Here is a 19055-nt window from a genome sequence, read left to right on the forward strand (position 1 = left end):
AGGGTGGTGTCATCTGCATATCTGAGGTTACTGATATTTCTCCCGGCAATCCTGATTCCAGCTTGTGCTTCTTCCAGCCCAGCATTTCTCATGATGTACTCTGCATATAAGTTAAATAAGCAGGGTGACAATATACAGCCTTGATGTACTCCTTTTCCTATTTGGAACCAGTCTGTTGTTCCATGTCCAGTTCTAACTGTTGCTTCCTGACCTGGATATAGGTTTCTCAAGAGGCAGGTCAGGTGGTCTGGTATTCCCATCTCTTTCAGAATTTTCCACAGTTTATTGTGATCCACACAGTCAAAGGCTTTGGCATAGACAATAAAACAGAAATAGATGTTTTTCTGGAACTCTCTTGCTTTTTCCATGATCCAGTGGATGTTGGGAATTTGATCTCTGGTTCCTCTGCCTTTTCTAAAACCAGCTTGAACATCAGGAAGTTCACGGTTCACATATTGCTGAAGCCTGGCTTGGAGAATTTTGAGCATTACTTTACTAGTGTGTGAGATGAGTGCAATTGTGCGGTAGTTTGAGCATTCTTTGGCATTGCCTTTCTTTGGGATTGGAATGAAAACTCACCTTTTCCAGTCCTGTGGCCACTGCTGAGTTTTCCAAATTTGCTGGCATATTGAGTGCAGCACTTTCAAACATCATCTTTCAAGATTTGAAGTATATCTTTACACTTTTACAATTCTTCTGTTAGGCCTAGAGATGTTCTTGGTAAGAACAGAAATGCGTGAGGGCAGGGAAGCAAAGTGCATAAACACACAGTGAATCAGTAAAACCCCCAAGTCCTGGAGTCCCTGGGTCTTTGTCTAGATAGAGGTCAGAGCAGTGAACTCACCCTGTTCCGTCTCCGGCAGGCACCAAGGCTCAGAAGCCAAGCTGATGTCCTTCATCCTGGCTCCTGTTCTCATCTACAGGGACAGTTCTTTTCCCTAATGCAAGTTGAAAGAAAATCCCAGGGGACATCACGGATCCTGATGATTGAACTGTCCCCACAGCTTTGTCCCTCTTATGATATACACCACAGAAAGACATCAAGTCCCCTCAGCTAGTACCTTTGTAATCACAAAACAATTCCTGTTCATTCAGAAGCTAATAATACAATATCCACAAGCCAGACTCTGTTCCAGACACTGGAGATAGAGTCATGAACAAACAAAGATCACTGTACTCGTGCGGCTGGCACACTCATGGAGAAAGGAAGGAATCTGAGTAAAATACATAATGTGCTTTTAGGGGAAAGAAAGTAATACTATTTATGTATGAAACAGGGAAACAGGAAGAAGAGATAGCAAACAAAAGGATGCTATAGTTTTAACTAGACAGCCCTGAGAGGCTCGCTGAAGAAACATGAAGGAAGTGGGGATGGGACCCCTGAAGCAATCTCAGGGAAGAGCCAGGAGGCTGGGGGCCAGAGCAAAGAGGGCGGTGGTCCAGGATGCGGATCGTGGAGGGTCGCGTGGGCCCCTATATGACCCTTGGCTTCTACTTTGTGTGAAATGGACACCACTGCCAAGTCCCACGATCCTGCTGCTGCTCTGTTGAGACAAGGAAATAAGACCGAAGTAGGGACACCTCTTAGGAAAACTGAGGACAGTCTAGGGAAGATGGTAGCTTGGACCACTAATAGAGGAGGGGATGAGAAGGGGTCAGAGTCTGGAGATAGTCTGTAGATTTCAAATGCAATGCTAACAGGATTTGCTCCTGGTTGAGATGAGGGGGATAAGAATTCATTTTCAAGTTTATTAAGCTGAGATGTCTACTGTATCAATCACACAGGAAGTTTCGCTCTCCCTGTAATTCCTGGAAGCCAGCTGTTCCCAGCTGAAGACTCAGTTCTGAGTCCTGTAAGTACATTGAAATAGATATTTATAGGGTTCTTTATATGTGCCTTCATTCCCCTATAATGGGTGAACTGAGACTTCTCGGAGGCTGGGTACTTCCATGCACACCAGATGGGAGAGCACATCTGAGAACTGAGCAATCGGTGTGGCTCACAGTAGGCAGAGTGGGCTCCACAGTGAGTCCACCTTAGAGTCTGGCCTTGAAAGGCAGGGAGGATGGGGTAGGTGGCGGGGTCGGAGGTGGGGTGACTGGGGCCACAGAGTGGTGGAATCTAAACTAAAAGGGGGTGTGGCTTGGGAGGTAAGAAAAGGGTTATACCCCCTGTGCATAAACGTGGAGAAATGCATTTGGATGCATATGGAAAACGGCTTCAAGACAAGTCGTCTGAGGAAGCAGGCACCCAAAGGACCCCACATGCTCTTGAGGAGGAAAGTGACTGATGAAAGAGCACATGAACACTCGTCAGCAGAGAGCTGGACCAGACCCTGTGCGAGGTCCTGGAGACTCGGAGATGGACAGTACATTGTCCTTGTGCTTAGCGAGCTAATGAGCTACCCAGCAAGTTAGACTAGCAAGCAGCAGATGACCAAAGAACATCATAGCTGTCCTACAGGAATTAACCAGAGGAGCCCCAGACCATCCAGTCTCAGCGGTGGTCATGGGGAGCTTCTTGGTTGAGGGGCTCTCTAACCCGAGTGATGAAGGATAAGTTGAGGAAGGGCAAGGTGTTCTGCTAGAAGCCTGAAAGAAAGTGGATATGTGAGACCCTGAAACGTTGCTCAGTGTGACGGGAGGCTCCAAATTTACAGAGATAAGGGAACTGGATCTTGTGTGGAATGCCCAGCTCCTATCACATGCCGGACTTTGAGCAGGCACTCATGTATCTGTGCAATAGATCATGCATTAGGTCATTCTCCATAGGCCATGCTGAGAAGCTTGATTTGATTCTCAAATTCCTCCAGGATAACTGTACTTTAGGAAGGTAACCCCCATGGCAGTGTGGAGAATCAGTCAGGTCATGATGAGACATGAGGTAAGAAGGTCCTAGAGAGCTGTGGAGAAATCAAGGTAAGAGAAGAGGTGGAAATAGTCTGGGTGGACAGAGTCTAGAGCTGGGAAACACGTTGAAAGCCATCACTCGTATCTTAGTTAAAGGGATCGTGCAGCCTGGTGGCAACAGAAGCAAATTAGAAAGGGCGAATCCAGAAAACATCTGGATGTAAGAAACAAGGCTTTGAAAACAACCCATACTCAACATGAAACAGAAAAAGGTGATAGTAAGTTTCTAGTCAGAAATCTAGTCCATTAAGTGAAACAGAACTGGTTTCAGAGGACTGTTGCCGCGGTGTCTGTGTGGGGTGGATGCTGAGATGAACCCATGAGATGCTGCAAGGCAGGATGAAATAGAGGCCAGGAGGCTTTTCTCAGGGACTCACGATGCAAGAGAGACGGGCACCATCAGAGCAGATATGTTTTGTGGAAGGAGCAAGTCTAGACAGGGATCAGCAGTGGAGGACAACAAGCCAAGGAGGTTTAAAATGCTGTTCCAACAAATGGTGTCAGTGAGGATCAGCTGAAGTAATGATGTCAGAGTTCCGAGAACCACATAAATGTATCTGTACATGTAGAGAAAATTCTCAGCTAAGAACACCATGAAGGAAGTTTGAATACTTTATGCAATTAATCATCCAAAAAAAAAACCTAGAAATGAAGTAAACTTTAATTTTTGCCAGAGACAGGTGTGACTGGGCAAGCTGCTTATGGATTCTGAGATTCAGCTTCTACTTCTACAAAATAAGGAAGATAATTTCTGCTTATAAGGTTGTTGTGAGAGGATAAAGTGCTGGGCCCTCTACAGTTCCCATCAAGAGTCATGGTGAATGTTCAATAAATGTCAGTCCCACACCAGTGGGGTTATAGGAAGAAAAGAATGGACCTCAAGGAATATACAGTTTGAAATGTATTTCTTCTCTAACTCCATTAATGCTAATATCAGGCAAGGAAATTCAAAATCTGGCATCACAGATGTTTCCAAAGTTTAGAAACGTCCCTGAAGATGGAGTGGTAAATAAAAAACAGGTTGGCATCACTATACAGAGCCATCATTAGAGATGATAATCTCAAACAAGGCCCAAAAGACTTAGAGCAAAAAAAGAGAATAAATTTTAAAAGACCTCATAAATCAGAGAAACTTTTGTTTAAAGTCTCCTTGTCATTCACAAAAACCTTATCTCTGGGTATTATGTTCCACCAGGAAAAACCAACACTTACCTGTGAGATCAAAGCTAATAGTACTAACAGATGTCTCAATGTTAAACAAATTAAGAATTTTTACTAATTTTATAGAAATTCAGTGTATTTGATGGGATGAAAGTATAATGAATTTTTGTCGTGAGGGTAGCTAAAGCAAAATAAATTCTCTTCAAACAAGGAGTCAAGGGCTTCCCTGGTAGCTCAGCTGGTAAAGAATCCACCTGCAATGCAGGAGACCCTGGTTTGATTCCTGGGGAATCGGGAAGATCCCCTAGAGAAGGGATAGGCCACCCACTCCAGTATTCTTGGGCTTCCCTGGTGGCTCAGTTGGTTAAGAATCCGCCTGTGATGCTGGAGACCTGGGTTCAATCCCTGGGTTGAGAAGATTCCCCTGGAGGAGGGCATGGCAACCCGCTCCAGTATTCTTTGCTGGAGAATCGCCATGGACAGAGGAACCTGGTGGACTGCAGTCCGTGGGGTCTTAAAGAGTCGACACTACCTGAGCACAGCACAAACAAGGAGTCCCTCAGGAATTTATGCCAAAACATGTCGATAAAGTACATGGCTGTGGGAACTTTCTGGTAGGATATAGTAGACCCAATGTCCCTACTGCAAAAACTAGGAAAATGTGGCTAGATCACAAAAGTCTTCATTGTAAAGGCATCAGAGAGCTGCAGACGCAGTGACACCTAAATCAACTAAGAACTGAAACAGAAAAAAGGGAAGAACTGTTCTAAAAAGAGTATACGGCCCCCAGCCATTTTTTCCTCTTGGGGGCCATTTTAGATTTTGGGCAAGGATCAGGCTTGATCCAGGCAAGGCCTAGGATGGAGAGAAATAAATGAGAAATACTTGTAACACTTATGTGACTGGTGTGACAAAGTGAAAACCTGAGGGCCCTTAAGCACACGGTTATAGATAAATGCCTTTTAAAGGGCAGAGTGAAATCTCCCAGGGTCTCACTGAAACAAAGACCTAACAAAGCAAGCAAACTCACCTTAAACACACAGCCGTTCTCTCTTTAAAGCATTTGCCATGTTTTGAAGCTACAGGGGACTTGTATGCAGAAGACACCAGGCAAAGAAGAAGGGGTAAGGGATTTGAACAGATATTCACTACGAGAGATATACAAATGACAGTAAATGTATGAAGAGATGCTCAACACTCATCAAGGAAAAAAAACTATGCAAATATAAATTAAAACACAAATTAATCAAGGAAATACAATGACATTCCAAACTCGGCACACCTACAAAATGACTGAACTGAAAAGATGGGGAATGCCGAGTGTTGGCAAGGGTGTGAAATCACTGGGACTCTCCCATCCAGCTGGGAGAAGTGTGATCTGGTACAACCACTCGGAAAGCTGCAAGTATCAAATACCACTGAACGCATGCATCCCCTGTGACCAGGAATCACATGCCTCGCTGTACATCCACCAGAAACACATGCGTCTCTTCACCGAAACCCACACACCCGAGTGTAACTCCCAGCACCATTAATGCTAGCTCAAAATTGGAAACTATCCAAATGCCCAACAAATGTAGAATGAATGAATGGTACATTCACACAATCGGGTCTATACAGCACTGAGCATGAATGACGTGCAGCTATTGACAGCAAGGGAACGAATCTTGCAAACAACATTGAGCAAAAAGAAGGCTGAAGCAGAGGATCACATACTGAATGATTCCACTTATATCAAGGTCGAACAAGCCAAACTAATTCTTCCTTCAGCATTACTTAAGGGACTTTTTTTTACCTGAAGTGTATAGTTAGTTCACAATGTTGTAAATAACTATATATATAACTATAAAAGAGTATATATATTCTTTTACAGATTCTTTTCGCTTATAGATCATTACAAAATACTGAGTGTATTTCCCTGTGCTATATAGAAGGTTCTTACTGTTTATCTGTTTTATATATGGCACTGCGTATCTATTAACCCCAAAGTCCCCATTTGTGCCTCTCCCCACTCTCCTCTTTGGTACTCATAAATTTGTTTTCTATGTCTGTTTCTGTTTTGGATATAATTTCATTTGTATCTTTTTTTTTTTTTTAGATTCCACATATAAGCAATATCATATGATATTTGTCTTTCTTTGTCTGATTTAATTCACTTAGTATGATAATCTCTAGTTTCACCCATGGTGCTGCAAATTCACTCATTATTTCGTTCTTTTTTAAGGTTTAGTAATATTTCATTGTGTATGTATATTACATCTTCTTTATCCATTCATCTGTTGACGGACTTTTAGGTTGCTTCCATGTCCTGGCCATTGTACATAGTACTGCAATGAACATCCAGGTGCATTTATCTTTTCAAATTATGGTTTTCTCTGCATATATGCCCGGGAGTGGGATTGCAGGATCATATGTATAGGTAGTTTTGTAAGGAACTCCTTGTATATATTGGACTCACTACCTGGGTGTGTTCAGATTTTGCAGTTTCTTCAAGCTGTGTCATTACAGAAAATGAATGTTTCTATATTTCAATACAACTTAAGAAATATATATATATATAAAACTACACAGAAAGCATGTCCCTGGTCCACTGTGCTTTCTCCAGGAGACTGTAACCATTCACGTGTTCTCTGAGTACCTGGTCCCTAGAGCTAGACTCTCAGCGTCTTGTCATCCTAAGGAAGGACAATCTCCAGCTGCTGGAGGGCAGGGGGCAGGTGCCAGGAGAGTGGAGGACAGGAGGTCTGAGAGGGAACGAGGCGAAGTGCAGTCTGCAGTCCTGTAACACTTAGCAAAAAGCAGAGTGACACCATGATAGCTCCTGCACAAGCTCTACTCATTCGGTTCAGAACAATGGGAAGGCAGTGCCAAACGAGAATCTTTTGCGAACCTCTTAGAGACTAGAAGCTGTGAGATCAGAATGGAGGAATGCAAAAAAAGTCAGAAGCAGGGCTGCAAATCTATCCTGAGTTAAAAACTCTTTAACAGAAGAGTTTTAGAGAAACATTTAGAAGTTTTAGAAGAGTTAAAGAGAAAACTCTTTAACAGAAGTTAAAAACTCTTTGGACCTGTTTGCTTGCAGCTCCAGTGTGAGTCTATGTAGATTCTAGAATAGCACTTCATAATAATATTGATAATGCCTGGGATACAGATGATTTGAGCAGGAAAAGACACAGACAGAGGCTACAGATAGAGGCTAGGTTGCAACCCACAGAACACTCGAGGATGTACAAGGCAGTTTTCGTAAACTGGTATCAATTTTAATGAGCTATAAATTACCCAACAACCTTGTTTTTTTATAAGTGAAATGCTTTTGTTTGGCTAAAGCAGAACAGGCTGCTGTAGTTAAATGATTGGAAGAGTACAGCCTTTCATCCTATAGATTAATAAGGTGTGACCTTTCCTGTTGGCAAGCATTTTATCTTTAAAGATGGATATTGTCATTTACCTTATGTAGTCCAGATTTTCTGAAAAGGTTAAGACAGTGCCTTCAGAGTACAGGAACTCCTTCATTAAAGACTTAACAAACATAGAATCGCTGGCCTATCTTAAGAAAGGGGGAAAAAATAATGTTAATAATGGTTAAGGAAAATACCAAGATGCAGAGAGAGAGCATTCAGGAGTGCAGTCAGATGGCATCCCTCTGGGGCTGTGCTGACAAGGAGGCAAAGCTGCAGCAATTAGCACTGGGCAAATCCCAGGTGGTTACCATGCCTGCTCAGGTAATCACCAGAAAGGTCGGATCTGAGTCTCACTGTCTTATGCGGGCTGAAAGCTGCCACAAGCAATTTCTCCTCCGAGTCCAGGAACTACCCCTTGCAAGGGGCTTGTCCTGGGCAGGAAAGGCGGAGCTGGCCACTGCTTCTTGGCTCCCTGCCTTCTGCTCAGGACTCCATCAGGCTGGTCTTCCTGCCTCCTTCTCACCTATGACCTCAGCTTTCACTCCTTCTATTCTGAAATTGGGTAGGGTTCAGTGCATGACTGTTATTGAATGGCTGTTATACCCTCAGAAGATCTTAAATTGTGACTCCAAATGCCAAAGACAAGTATTTTGCTTCAAGAAGTTCAAATGCCCTTGCTTTCCAGCACCCAGCTTACGCAGAGAGTTTAAAGAAAAAAGAAAAAAATTATCCCCATTAGTTCTTCCTAAGGCTCAGTGCATACGAAATAGTTTGAGCCAGGAAATACATACTATCTCTAGCATCTATATGAAGTCTTTATATGATTATCAAGTGTTGCATCCCCATCTATTTTCATTTAAAAGAATAAGGGGAAAAAACAAGCCAAATTATGGCTAAATTCAGCAGCATGTTTTCATTACTTAGCAACTTGTATAAAGTATATTTGAGTCTGTCGGTGAAAAATGTGCTGTGGGCAACCAAGAAAACAGGCAGAGAACCAAGTGTAACAGCTGTACAATTAAAATGGAATAGAGTAAGATCATGATTTTTCATGAGCTAAGATCTATCATGTCCTAACCTGTCTTTTCCCTCAGTCTCCTATATAATAGATGATCTGATAATGCCAGCCCATCAAAATTGAAATACTGTACAAAGGACTTTTAAATTGATTCAAAAAGAAAAAAAGTAATTTGGCCCCATAAGTGGAATGACCACTGAACTACTGGATAACAACAGCCCCCAAACTGGGGATGACGGGGGAATCTGAACTTCAAAATGATGCCTCCATTTATCGTCTTTCTCTTTCTGTAGATCAACCAAGCCTGCATGGGGGATGTAGTAAAATTATTTAGATTAATTCTACTTAAAAGATGCTAGTTTGGATAAAGTCAAGCCATTAGTTATGATGGCAACCCAATTAAGCCAGTTTAACACCCCTTATCTCAGCTGTTATAGTAATTGAGGAAGAAAAATACATTGAAGACCCAGCCATCATTCCTCATTACTTCAAGTACCAGTAAAATATCAATCACGTTGAAAATACTAGCTCAATTTTGTCACTGACAAAATGGCCCAATAAAAGAACTCTTGAGATCTGGTAATAGAAGGGCTGTGATCAGAGCCATGTGTAGCAGCAAGTACACTCCACAGAGAGGGGGCCTGGCACTCTGCTCCCCTCAGAAGGAGCAGCACCCCAGCTTAGCTGAGGGCCGGCTCAGCCTGTCTCCCTACCTACAGGGTGCAGATAAACACCTGCCTTGCTGTGCTGTTACAAAGACGGGAAATCCTGAATGCAAACTTCCTGGTGACTTATAAGTCCTTAAATATTATAAAATTTAAATATTTAAGTGAGCCTACTTGAGGTGAGTCACAGACTGATTTTTCTAAATGTATCCTTACAAAGTCATCAGTATCTGAAGCAAACTATGAAGTGTCATCTGATGACTATGCTAGTGATGGTCTGAACATTTTTCTAGAGAAGGGACGGGCTGCAGAGCCCTCTACTGAGAGTAGGGCTCTGAATCAGAAAATTAGCCAGAAAATGCTGCTTTCTCCATGGGCATCAATGCATGGAGCTTGTTCTGTCTGAATGGGGAGAGGTAAGCTAACCTTCATCTACCTGACGGCAGGACATTTCCACGCTGACCAGTCAAATCAACCATCTTAAACATAGTGTTTTCAAACATTCATTGTGGGGAAAAAAACTGATTTGGGCATTAGAATGCTGTCTGCAAATGCCCATCTCTGCCAGCTCAATTCATCCTGCCAAGAGGTCTCTTAGCTCCTCCTCCTTGGTGTTCCCTCTTCCCCAGCTTGGGTAATAGCGTCACCATCTGCATGGTCCCCAAGTAGAGCCCCATCCCCACTGACGCTCCTCCCCCATCACTCCCTGTCCCGCCTCTGCTCTCGCATCCCCACAGCCCTCACCTAAGCCCCCACTGTCGGTCCTTGTTACTGCCCCGGCCTCCCAACTGCTCCTCCCTGCCCTCCCTCCGCACTCAAGTCCTCTCCTCTCCCTGCCTCCAGCACCCCGGCTTTCATCAAGGCCAACATCCAGCTGAAAAGTCTATGACCGCTTCTTCCCACAACTTCTAGCCACAGGATTTCCTCCTCCTAGAAGAACCTTCTCCAGCCATCTTTTTATGGAGACTTCTGAGCTCTCCCCAGACAGTTAATTACTCCACGTCATAAGCTCCCGTGATATTTTATCCTCACTTCTCTTCCTGCACTTACAGTGTTATCTTGCATCAGTTTACATAACTGTCCCTGCCACATGGTTAGTATTTCAACAATAGACACCCTGCACGGTTGACTTTTGTGCTTAGCCAACCCGGCACAGGGCAAAGTCACAATAGATAATTATGGGCTGAATGAATGAAATGAAACTGTCACGTTTAGAAACGGCCTCCAAATCAATTCTTCCCCTATTTTTGCCTTGTCTTTGGTTTCTGTAAGATGGAAGCAAAAAAGCCAAACGCTGGAATTAAAAAAAAAAAAAAAAAAACAGTTTCAGCTTTCAAATTATTTCTCCTCCTAAAGAATTGAGTCTGAATTATGTGAATAATTGCCTCAGTTCTACATCAAATATTAACCATGGAAACCTGACGCTGTAGTTTGCAAATCTATTTTCTACCAAGTTTTTGGTTGGTTTACTACTAAATGTTTTCAGCATATAAAATGAGATTGGCAAGATCTCTATTAACACAGCAATAAAAAAAAATGCTTATGAATTAAAAAGCGACAAGATTCTTGGCTTACAGGGCACATGCCAAAAAAAAAAGCGGACCTGTAAAACAGTGATCCTGCAGAGCCATAGTAAATAGAACATAGGGATGAACTGAGTAATATGAAGGGTCACCCTGCAGAGAGGGGTCCTGGTTCGCTCCCTCTTGTGAGCACAGGTGAATGTAGCTTAGAGCCCTGCTCACGTGAAATAAAAGACCTGGCATTTCTTTGCTCACAGCTACTTGGCAAAGGTTCAAGAGATGCCCAGACGTGCAGAAGGACCTGGGGGGGAGTAGATTGCCCCCGCCAGTCACCTTGCCCTAACAAACACACCTCAGAATCCAGCAAGGGCACCCAGCCTTCACTTAGTGGCCACACGTGAACTGTGGTTCCCAATGAATTCACCCATCCTCCCGATTTTCCTCCCAGAATTTGAGCCTCAAGCTTCCTTGAGATGCTCAGCTCAGGTCTCCCTCTTGGTCCCTGGAGTGGACTCCCTGCTCTGAATTCCACAGATACTCCCTCCCACATACACACGTGTTTCTCCCCCAGGTGGGGGAAGGGAGGACACTGTTCTCAGAATAGAGGGAAACCTATGGAAATGCAAACATATGTGATTGTAAGTATGGAAAGAGCAGTTTTCAAATCAACCTGAATTAATTCAAAACTCAACCCAGGGAGTTCAGGCTTTTTGAGCACAAGCCACCCGTTCTCCTTGAGCAGCGCTTTCCAATAAACACTGAATTTTCCTTTACCACAGATAATAATAATAATTTTTTTTAAATCTACCAGCTACCTATTCTAATAGGACATGACAGAGAATAGTCCTGATGCTCAGAGTCTGGGGAGCTCAGAAACGAGCTTTCTGTCTTTCCCTCCTCTCACTTTCTCTTCCTGCATATTATTCTCCATTGCAGGCAGCCTCATTCTGCACACTATTCCCCATACGGAACCACCTAGATGCATGATCAGTGTTAAGACACGTGCTGCACACATCTAGCCCAGAGACCAGAAAAGCCTACTGCCTTCCTGCACTTCTCTGAGCTCACTTCCAGACGTTCTGGCTGAGATTCAACCTTCTTTGCATGTGAAGCCAGCCCAGCCAACTGTGGCAAGACCAGGGAGCCTATTCTTCTACAGGCACTCTCTTGAGGAGATGCACTGGGGTCTGATCTTATCAGTCTAGGGATCTCGTAATGCGTGAAAATCCGGTCTCTCAAATGCAGTTGTTCATAGCAGCATTGTTCATAACAGACTAAAAGCAGAAACATCCCAGATGTCCATTAGCTAGTGAATGGATAAAGAAAACATGGTCGATCAACAGAATGGAGTATTATTCATCTATAAAAAGGAATGAAGTACTGATTCTTGGTATAACATGGAGGAGCCTCAGCGATACCATTTGGGGACTTTTCTGGTGGTCCAGTGGATAAAACTTTGCCTTCTCTTGAAGGGGCTGCAGGTTCAGTTCCTGGTTAAGGAGCTAAGACCCCGTGTGCCTCTCAGCCAAAAAAAAAAACAAAACATAAACCAGAAGCAATATTGTAACAAATTCATAAATACTTTTTTAAAAGTTGTGTGTTGTTTAATTGCTGGGCCATATCTGACTCTTTTGCGACCCCATGGACTGTATGTAGCCCGCCAGGCTCCTCTGTCCACGGGATTTCCCAGGCAAGAATCCTGGAGTGGGTTGCCATTTTCTTCTCCAGGGGATCTTCCCAACACAGGGATAGAACCCACATCTCCTGCATTGGTAGGTGGATTCTTTATCACTGAGCCACCTGGGAAGCCCTTTTAAAATGGCACATATCAAAAAAAAAAAAACTTTAATAAATAAATAGAATTAGATAATGGTGGTAGTTGCAGAACTCTGCAAATTTACTAAATATCGATTCTTTGTAAAAACAAATAGAGAAAAGAAAGTAGAATTGGAAAAAAATTTTTAATCCCTGTATAACTTTTGAATTTACATTTCTGTTTCTGATTATCACAGTAATCATGGTTATTATAAAGGAGATTGAAAAGAGAAAAGTATTACTTTAATGTTAATTACCTGGAGAGATAATCACTATTTAGGTTTGGGTATATTTCTTCCTAATCTTTTTCCTAATCATATATATCTTTTAATTAGTGTCACACTGTTTTTGTCTGTCACTGCCAAGTTAGATATATATATGTGCATCTTTTGAATAATGGAACCTATCATAAAATCTCAGTGGTTTTTTTTTTTTTTTTTTTTTGGCTAAGTGAAAATCCTACGTGGTCAGCATTCTGCATAAAATGATATCCCCATAACCCTAACCCTAACCCGGCCCCGTTTCTCATTACACCCACCCAGTGCCAGGAGACTCAGGTGTGACACGTGCCCTTGGGTACAGACCTTAGCTCCACCCACCTTCAACAGAAAGCAGTATATTGTTGGTGATTTAAGTACCAAAACACACAGATTGTTTTTCACCGCTTCTGCCAATTCTTGATGCCAACCACAGCGCCAGAACTCCTAAACTTGGAGCTCCACAGTCTGGCACGGACGGTGGGTTGTGCTGAGACCACCGGTCATTCCACTCACTTCTGGAGCTTCCTCAGCGTGCACAGCATGGGAACACTGTGTCTCAGGGGCCGCAGTCCTCAGACAGGTGACACAGCACCAATGGTCACAGCGCCATGGACAATTACTTCATCTTCTGAGTCCCAGTTTCCTCTTCAGGAAAAATGAGGGAAGACTGGAGGGTAGAGCCCCACGTGCTTAAACAGCAACCTCTCTGGTTCGCTTGGACTTTTAGAAAATGTACAGCTCCACCCCAACACACCTAGAACACAAAGGTCCAAGCCTCAACACTGAACCAAGCAGACTGAGGGTTTGACCAGGACGGCTGGCACGGACACAGGATGCCAACTCGTCCAGCTCTCGAGGAGATCATCACCACCAAAGTGAATAGCACAAGTTAAATTGTCTTGTTTCAAAATCCAGCCGCAGGATCAGTTTGGTCCTAAACTGATCGATTTGTGAAGTATTATAAGCTGCCAGTGCCGAGTGGGAATGACAAAGCCAGAAATGGGAGCAAGCAGTGGTCCAGGGCACAGCTTCCTGAGGTCAGAGCATCTCTGTGGTCTTGAAGGCACAGTCCTGTTGATAAAACAGATTAGGTTATTCAGGGCCAGGAAAGAAAATGGTAACCATTACTCCCATGTCAAGCCACTGTTTGGCAGCACGAAAGCTTGAAGCAAAATGAATGACCCACCAAGATTTGAAGGCTGTGGGGAGGAAGACAGGGAGAGCTGTCTTTTAGTGGGGACAGAGTTTCAGGTGGGGAAGATGAAAAAAAAGTTCTCAAGATGGACAGCGGTGATGGCTGCACAGTGGGAATATACTTCATGCCATGGAACTGTACACTTAAAAGTGGTTAAAATGGTAAATATTATGCATATTTTACCACAATAAAAGTAGCTCATAAAAGAAGATACAAAAACAATACTAATAATAACCCCAAATGATGGTTTGGGAATTTTAGTTTGCTTTTGTAGTTGAAATGAGAGCAATCTACGGAGTGCAAACTTGGACATGGAAAGCTAAGATTAACCCTCGTTCTAGAGAAGGAGGCCTGAGACACAGAATTCATCTGAGCCGGTGCTCAACTTCTCTGCCTCAGCCTCACAACAACTGAACCAAGGTGTCGCACATCAGAAGCTCCAACCTCGCACGGAGCCCAGGCCGCACTTCCAGTTCTCCCAGTGACTGCCAACCCTTCAGTGTGAGCCGCAGTGCGTTTCCTAAGGCAGGACCATGACCTTCATCAGATTCCCAAAGGGGAACCCACCTCCCATTCTATTTAAGACCCCCTGACAGGAGTGGCTCATCTGGGGGCCATTGCATCTCCTGACATTATAAAGACAAAAGCCCTTACAGACACGGGTTCTGAGGTGGGACTTCCTCTGAGCCTTCACGCATCCCCTGAGAATATGGCCCTGGGCTCCTCTGAGGAGCGCCCAGGACTGGCAAGTGCAGGTCTAGCTCCACATCCCGGGATTTCGCTCAAATTAAGGCTTTTCCCAGCCGTGCTTTGGTTCCGGTGTTTGGTCATGCAGAGTGGGCCCTGAGAGCTCTGGCTTGTGGACAGAAAGGAGAGAAGAGGGCTGAGGGATTTTTGTTGAGTGCCAGAGAATATCTGGAAGCTTGGTATTTCCTGGACCCCCCACAACTGCTGGAGCCGAAGGGCTCATGAAGAATCTTTACATTTTAAATTACATTTTACTTTGGGGTGGTGATTTTCCTCCATCTCATACATAGAAACTGGGAGAGGCTTTCCCTGAGGATTTTGAGAACCCACTCTTTACCTTCTCAACAAAAGACAAACAAGCTCATTTTGCTTGACTTCAGAAAAAGACATCACCAGCCTGGCCTGAGAATAACACAGGGGAAATTGAAGACAGCAGTATAATTAAGTTCACGAAAGGCCAATTCTTATGACCATATTTCAAATACTCATAATGCCTTCTCATCCGTTCTTCCAAATGACTCCATATTATATTCAGAGTGAAAAAAATATAATGGATTCCTCTGAGATATTCAATTAGTTCCATAAAAAGAGAAAAATAATTTTTCAATAAAGAAATTCAGCCAAATGACTAAAGCTGACAGTGAGAAACCAACTTCAAAGTAATTACGCATCTCCTTTGGGTTCTTGCGCTAACAAAAGTTGATGGTCTGCTACCATTAGAAATGCCTATGCTTCTGATGATTAATTACAGCTGTGCTCCTATTTTAGCAGACACTTACTTGAATGTTTACTCTGGAACTATCTTTGGGTGTTGGTCTGTTTAAATTTCACCAGCCCCACTAAAGAGTATCCATTCTCGAGACTCACAGGCATACAGAACAGACTTGTGGTTGCCAAGGAGGAGACGGGGTGGGGAAGGGATGCATTTGGGAGTTTGGGGTTAGCAGATGCAAGCTATTATATATGAGATGGATCAACAACAAGGCTCAACAATGGCACAGGGATATATTCAACACATCTTGTGATAAACCATAGTGGAAACAAATATGAACAAGAATGTGTATACATGTGTCACAGTCAATGTTAGTCAATGTTAGTCGCTCAGTCACGTCTGACTCTGCAACCCCACGGACTGTATAGCCCCAGGTTCCAGGCAAGAATACTGGAGTGGGTTGCCATTCCCTTCTCTGACCCAGGAATCAAACCCGGGTCTTCTGCACTGCAGGCAGATTCTTTACTGTCTGAACCACCAGGGAAACTATATATATGTATAACTGAATCGTTTTGCCATAAAGCAGAAATTAACACAACATTGCAAATCAACTCTTCTTCACTAAAAATTAAAAAAAAAAAAAAAACTTTAAAGAGTATCTGTTCTCATGCTTTGTGAGTCACTGATCAGCTTCCTTCAATCTGGCTTCTTCCCCACCAATGCAAATCTCTCCCTAGAAAGTCACCAGTAACATTCTTCTTGGGAAACCCCATTGCTTCTCTTGACTCCTCATCTTTTTGAGCACCATAACACATTTAATTCTTGATCCTTGCCTCCGCCTCCAATTCATCTCTCCCATGTCTTCCAGAAACTATCACCTGGCTTTTTAAACTTTTAACCTGCTCTTTGGTGTTTCTTGAGGTGCCCACCCCTCCATAATTCTGCACTTTCAACTCAGGTAACCTAATTCACTAGAAAAGTTTCAAGAGCATCTACATTGAAAATTCCCATTGGCTAACTCAGCCCTGGCATGTCTCCCAAGCTCTGGGCACTTTCTTGCAGGTTCACTGAACTTGACAGGCTCTTAGCACAGTCAGAGCGGAGGCTGTTGTCTTTCTGCACCCCACTACCTTCCACTTTCCTTCTGGCAGCCTCACCTGAGGGCCTCAATAAGATGAGACATGTATTTGCCGTTCAAAATGCCCTTCATGATGCCATCTATCGCTGGGCTCCCTGCCTCCAGTGCCTGCATCTCCCATCAATACCACTGTATAGTTCCACAAATAAGTCAGATCAGATTGTTCCACTGCTTTTCTGAAAAACTCAGCTATTTAGATTAAAGGTTTCATTATGGTAAGCAAGGATAAGTTCTAATTATCATTTCCATTCTTTGAGTGAATTTCAATGTGCTGGTATGACATGTGTGTTTAAAGCTTAGCACTCTAACGGTAAAGTCTGAAGAACATCAGTCAGAAGCCTTACATATGATAAAAGGTTTTTTGTATTTTTTTTTAAGATTCCACATGTAAGCAATATCATATGATATCTGTCTTTCTTAGCCCGGCTTACTTCACTTAGTACAATTATTTCTAAGTGCAATCCCACTCCTAGGCATATACCTGGAGAAAACTGTAATTCAAAAAGATAGATGCAGCCCTGTGTTCACAGCAGCCCTATTCACAATAGCCAGGACATGGAAACAACCCAGATGTCCATGGACAGGTGAACGGATAAAGACGACGTGGTGTATATGCAGTGGAATGTGACTCAGCCATAAAAAGAATGAAATAATGCCACTTGCAGCAACGGGGATAGACCTAGAGATCATACTACTACAAGGCTTTTTAAACCACTAAACTTTATACACAGATGGAAGCCATCCCTCTTGGTCCTGTTTGAAATCTAATGACAGCAGTAAAGGTGTCTGGCACGTCGGGAAGAGGTACTGTGGACGATGACCCCTGCGTTGTATGGGTTGTGTACTAACATCTCCCCTTTCCCTGTAGGCAACCCGCCCGCCACTGGCACTGGGACTCTGCTGATAACTCTGGAAGACGTGAATGACAACGCACCCTTCATTTACCCCACGGTAGCAGAGGTCTGTGATGATGCCAAAAACCTCAGCGTAGTCATTTTGGGAGCGACAGATAAGGATCTTCACCCAAACACAGATCCTTTCAAATTTGAAATCCACAAACAAACCGTTCCTGATAAAGTCTGGAAGATCTCCAAGATCAACAGTAAGTCCTCTTAACATTCCCTTGTTATTCTTCAGCTTTGAAGCCTGGTTTCCCTGGCTTGGTTTCTGTTCCAAACTGTTCCTCCTTTCCTGTGCTCTCGTGGATTTTCACGTGGTTTGTTTCAAGTTATTCACGCATTACAAACACTGACAATTTTCCTACCAGCACCTGTACACAATTTGTAAAAATATTGAATATCAGTTTCTTAGAAATGCAAGCATGACAGCTTTCCGCCTCCTGCCTCATCTTTTCTCTGCTGTACCCTGTGAGCTATGCACCCCATACTTCACCCTCTGCACCCACCCAGGTTTCAGCCTTCAAAAGCTGGGGATCTTGGCTCAGGTGCCTCTCCTCACTCAGATCGCTGTGTTTCCCTTAAATTTCACCAGCACTGCAGAGATTTCTGGGCTATGCTTGCCTTCCTAAGAGAAGCACCACTGCAGGAATCTTCAGGAAGCCTTACCTCTAATCCCCCACCTTCCGTTTTATGCTGCAGATCTCAGAAATGTAAAGACTTTGTCTTTAAAATGACCTTGGCTTTGACTTTCAGCTTTGATATCTTCTCCTGTTCCTCATTTATGAAACTTGCAAGCAATGCCCCGTTCCACCAATCCTTGCACTTGGACAGGTAGAATTTAAAACTTGTCTCAACATTTATCATCTGCCATGTTAAGACTGAAATATCAGACGTATTGAGTTGTGAATCCCCCACTGCCCTCCCCTCCCCATGGCAAGTGGGAACTCACTCCTGCAATCACCTTGCCTCGCAATAAAACCCAGACCAGAACTCATGTGTTACGTACACTTTGCCATCAATAGTGAATTTAGCTTATGATTGACCCGGTCAGGGCTGGGTTCCCTCTTCTTACTTCAGAGGTAGAGTTTTTGAGAGGGATGGAGAATTATACATTCCATTAAGTTTTGAAAATGTATTATACAACTGTGCATAAAATTTTCTATTAAAAAAACCTCATCTGTATTGTTACGGCCTTATCTCATATCTCATTTTATTAGCGCCTTTCTCTTGTTATTGATTCTACTTGCCTGTTTGTCCATTTTATTGCTTTTTAAAGAATGAATTCTGTTACCCTGATTATTTTTAATTAAAATAGCCCTTCTCTTGTTTGAGGGGTTAGTATTTTATTTGCTAGTTTTTGTGTCTGTCGCTGATTTGAATAATCATCCCCAGCTTCAGTTTCCAGCTGGAACTTTCTCATCAAAGACTTTCTCATCTACCTGCAGTTCAGAGAACCTTCCTTGTGCTGACCTGCCATTTCACCGGGGTCATCATCCACATCGGTTACTTCTGCTGCTGTCACCTTCTGGTTAGGATAATCCTTCACCTGTTTGTTTAATTAATGTATTTATTTTGATTGGCGGTTTCTGCCGTACAACAACACGAATCAGC

At 43.2% G+C, this 19055-nt stretch overlaps 1 protein-coding gene across 1 annotated transcript in view; it reads left to right on the forward strand.

The window, feature by feature from the left end:
• Positions 1-19055, forward strand: part of CDH13 (cadherin 13) — a 1015931-nt gene that overhangs the window by 986414 nt on the left and 10462 nt on the right. Inside the window, exon 12 of the mRNA XM_010850808.1 lies at positions 17414-17647. Within this exon, the coding sequence (XP_010849110.1) occupies positions 17414-17647 (234 nt within the window). The remainder of the gene's footprint in view (positions 1-17413; positions 17648-19055) is intronic.

The sequence above is a fragment of the Bison bison genome, unplaced genomic scaffold (genome assembly GCF_000754665.1).
Source record: "Bison bison bison isolate TAMUID 2011002044 unplaced genomic scaffold, Bison_UMD1.0 scf7180017864295, whole genome shotgun sequence".
Taxonomy (NCBI): domain Eukaryota; kingdom Metazoa; phylum Chordata; class Mammalia; order Artiodactyla; family Bovidae; genus Bison; species Bison bison.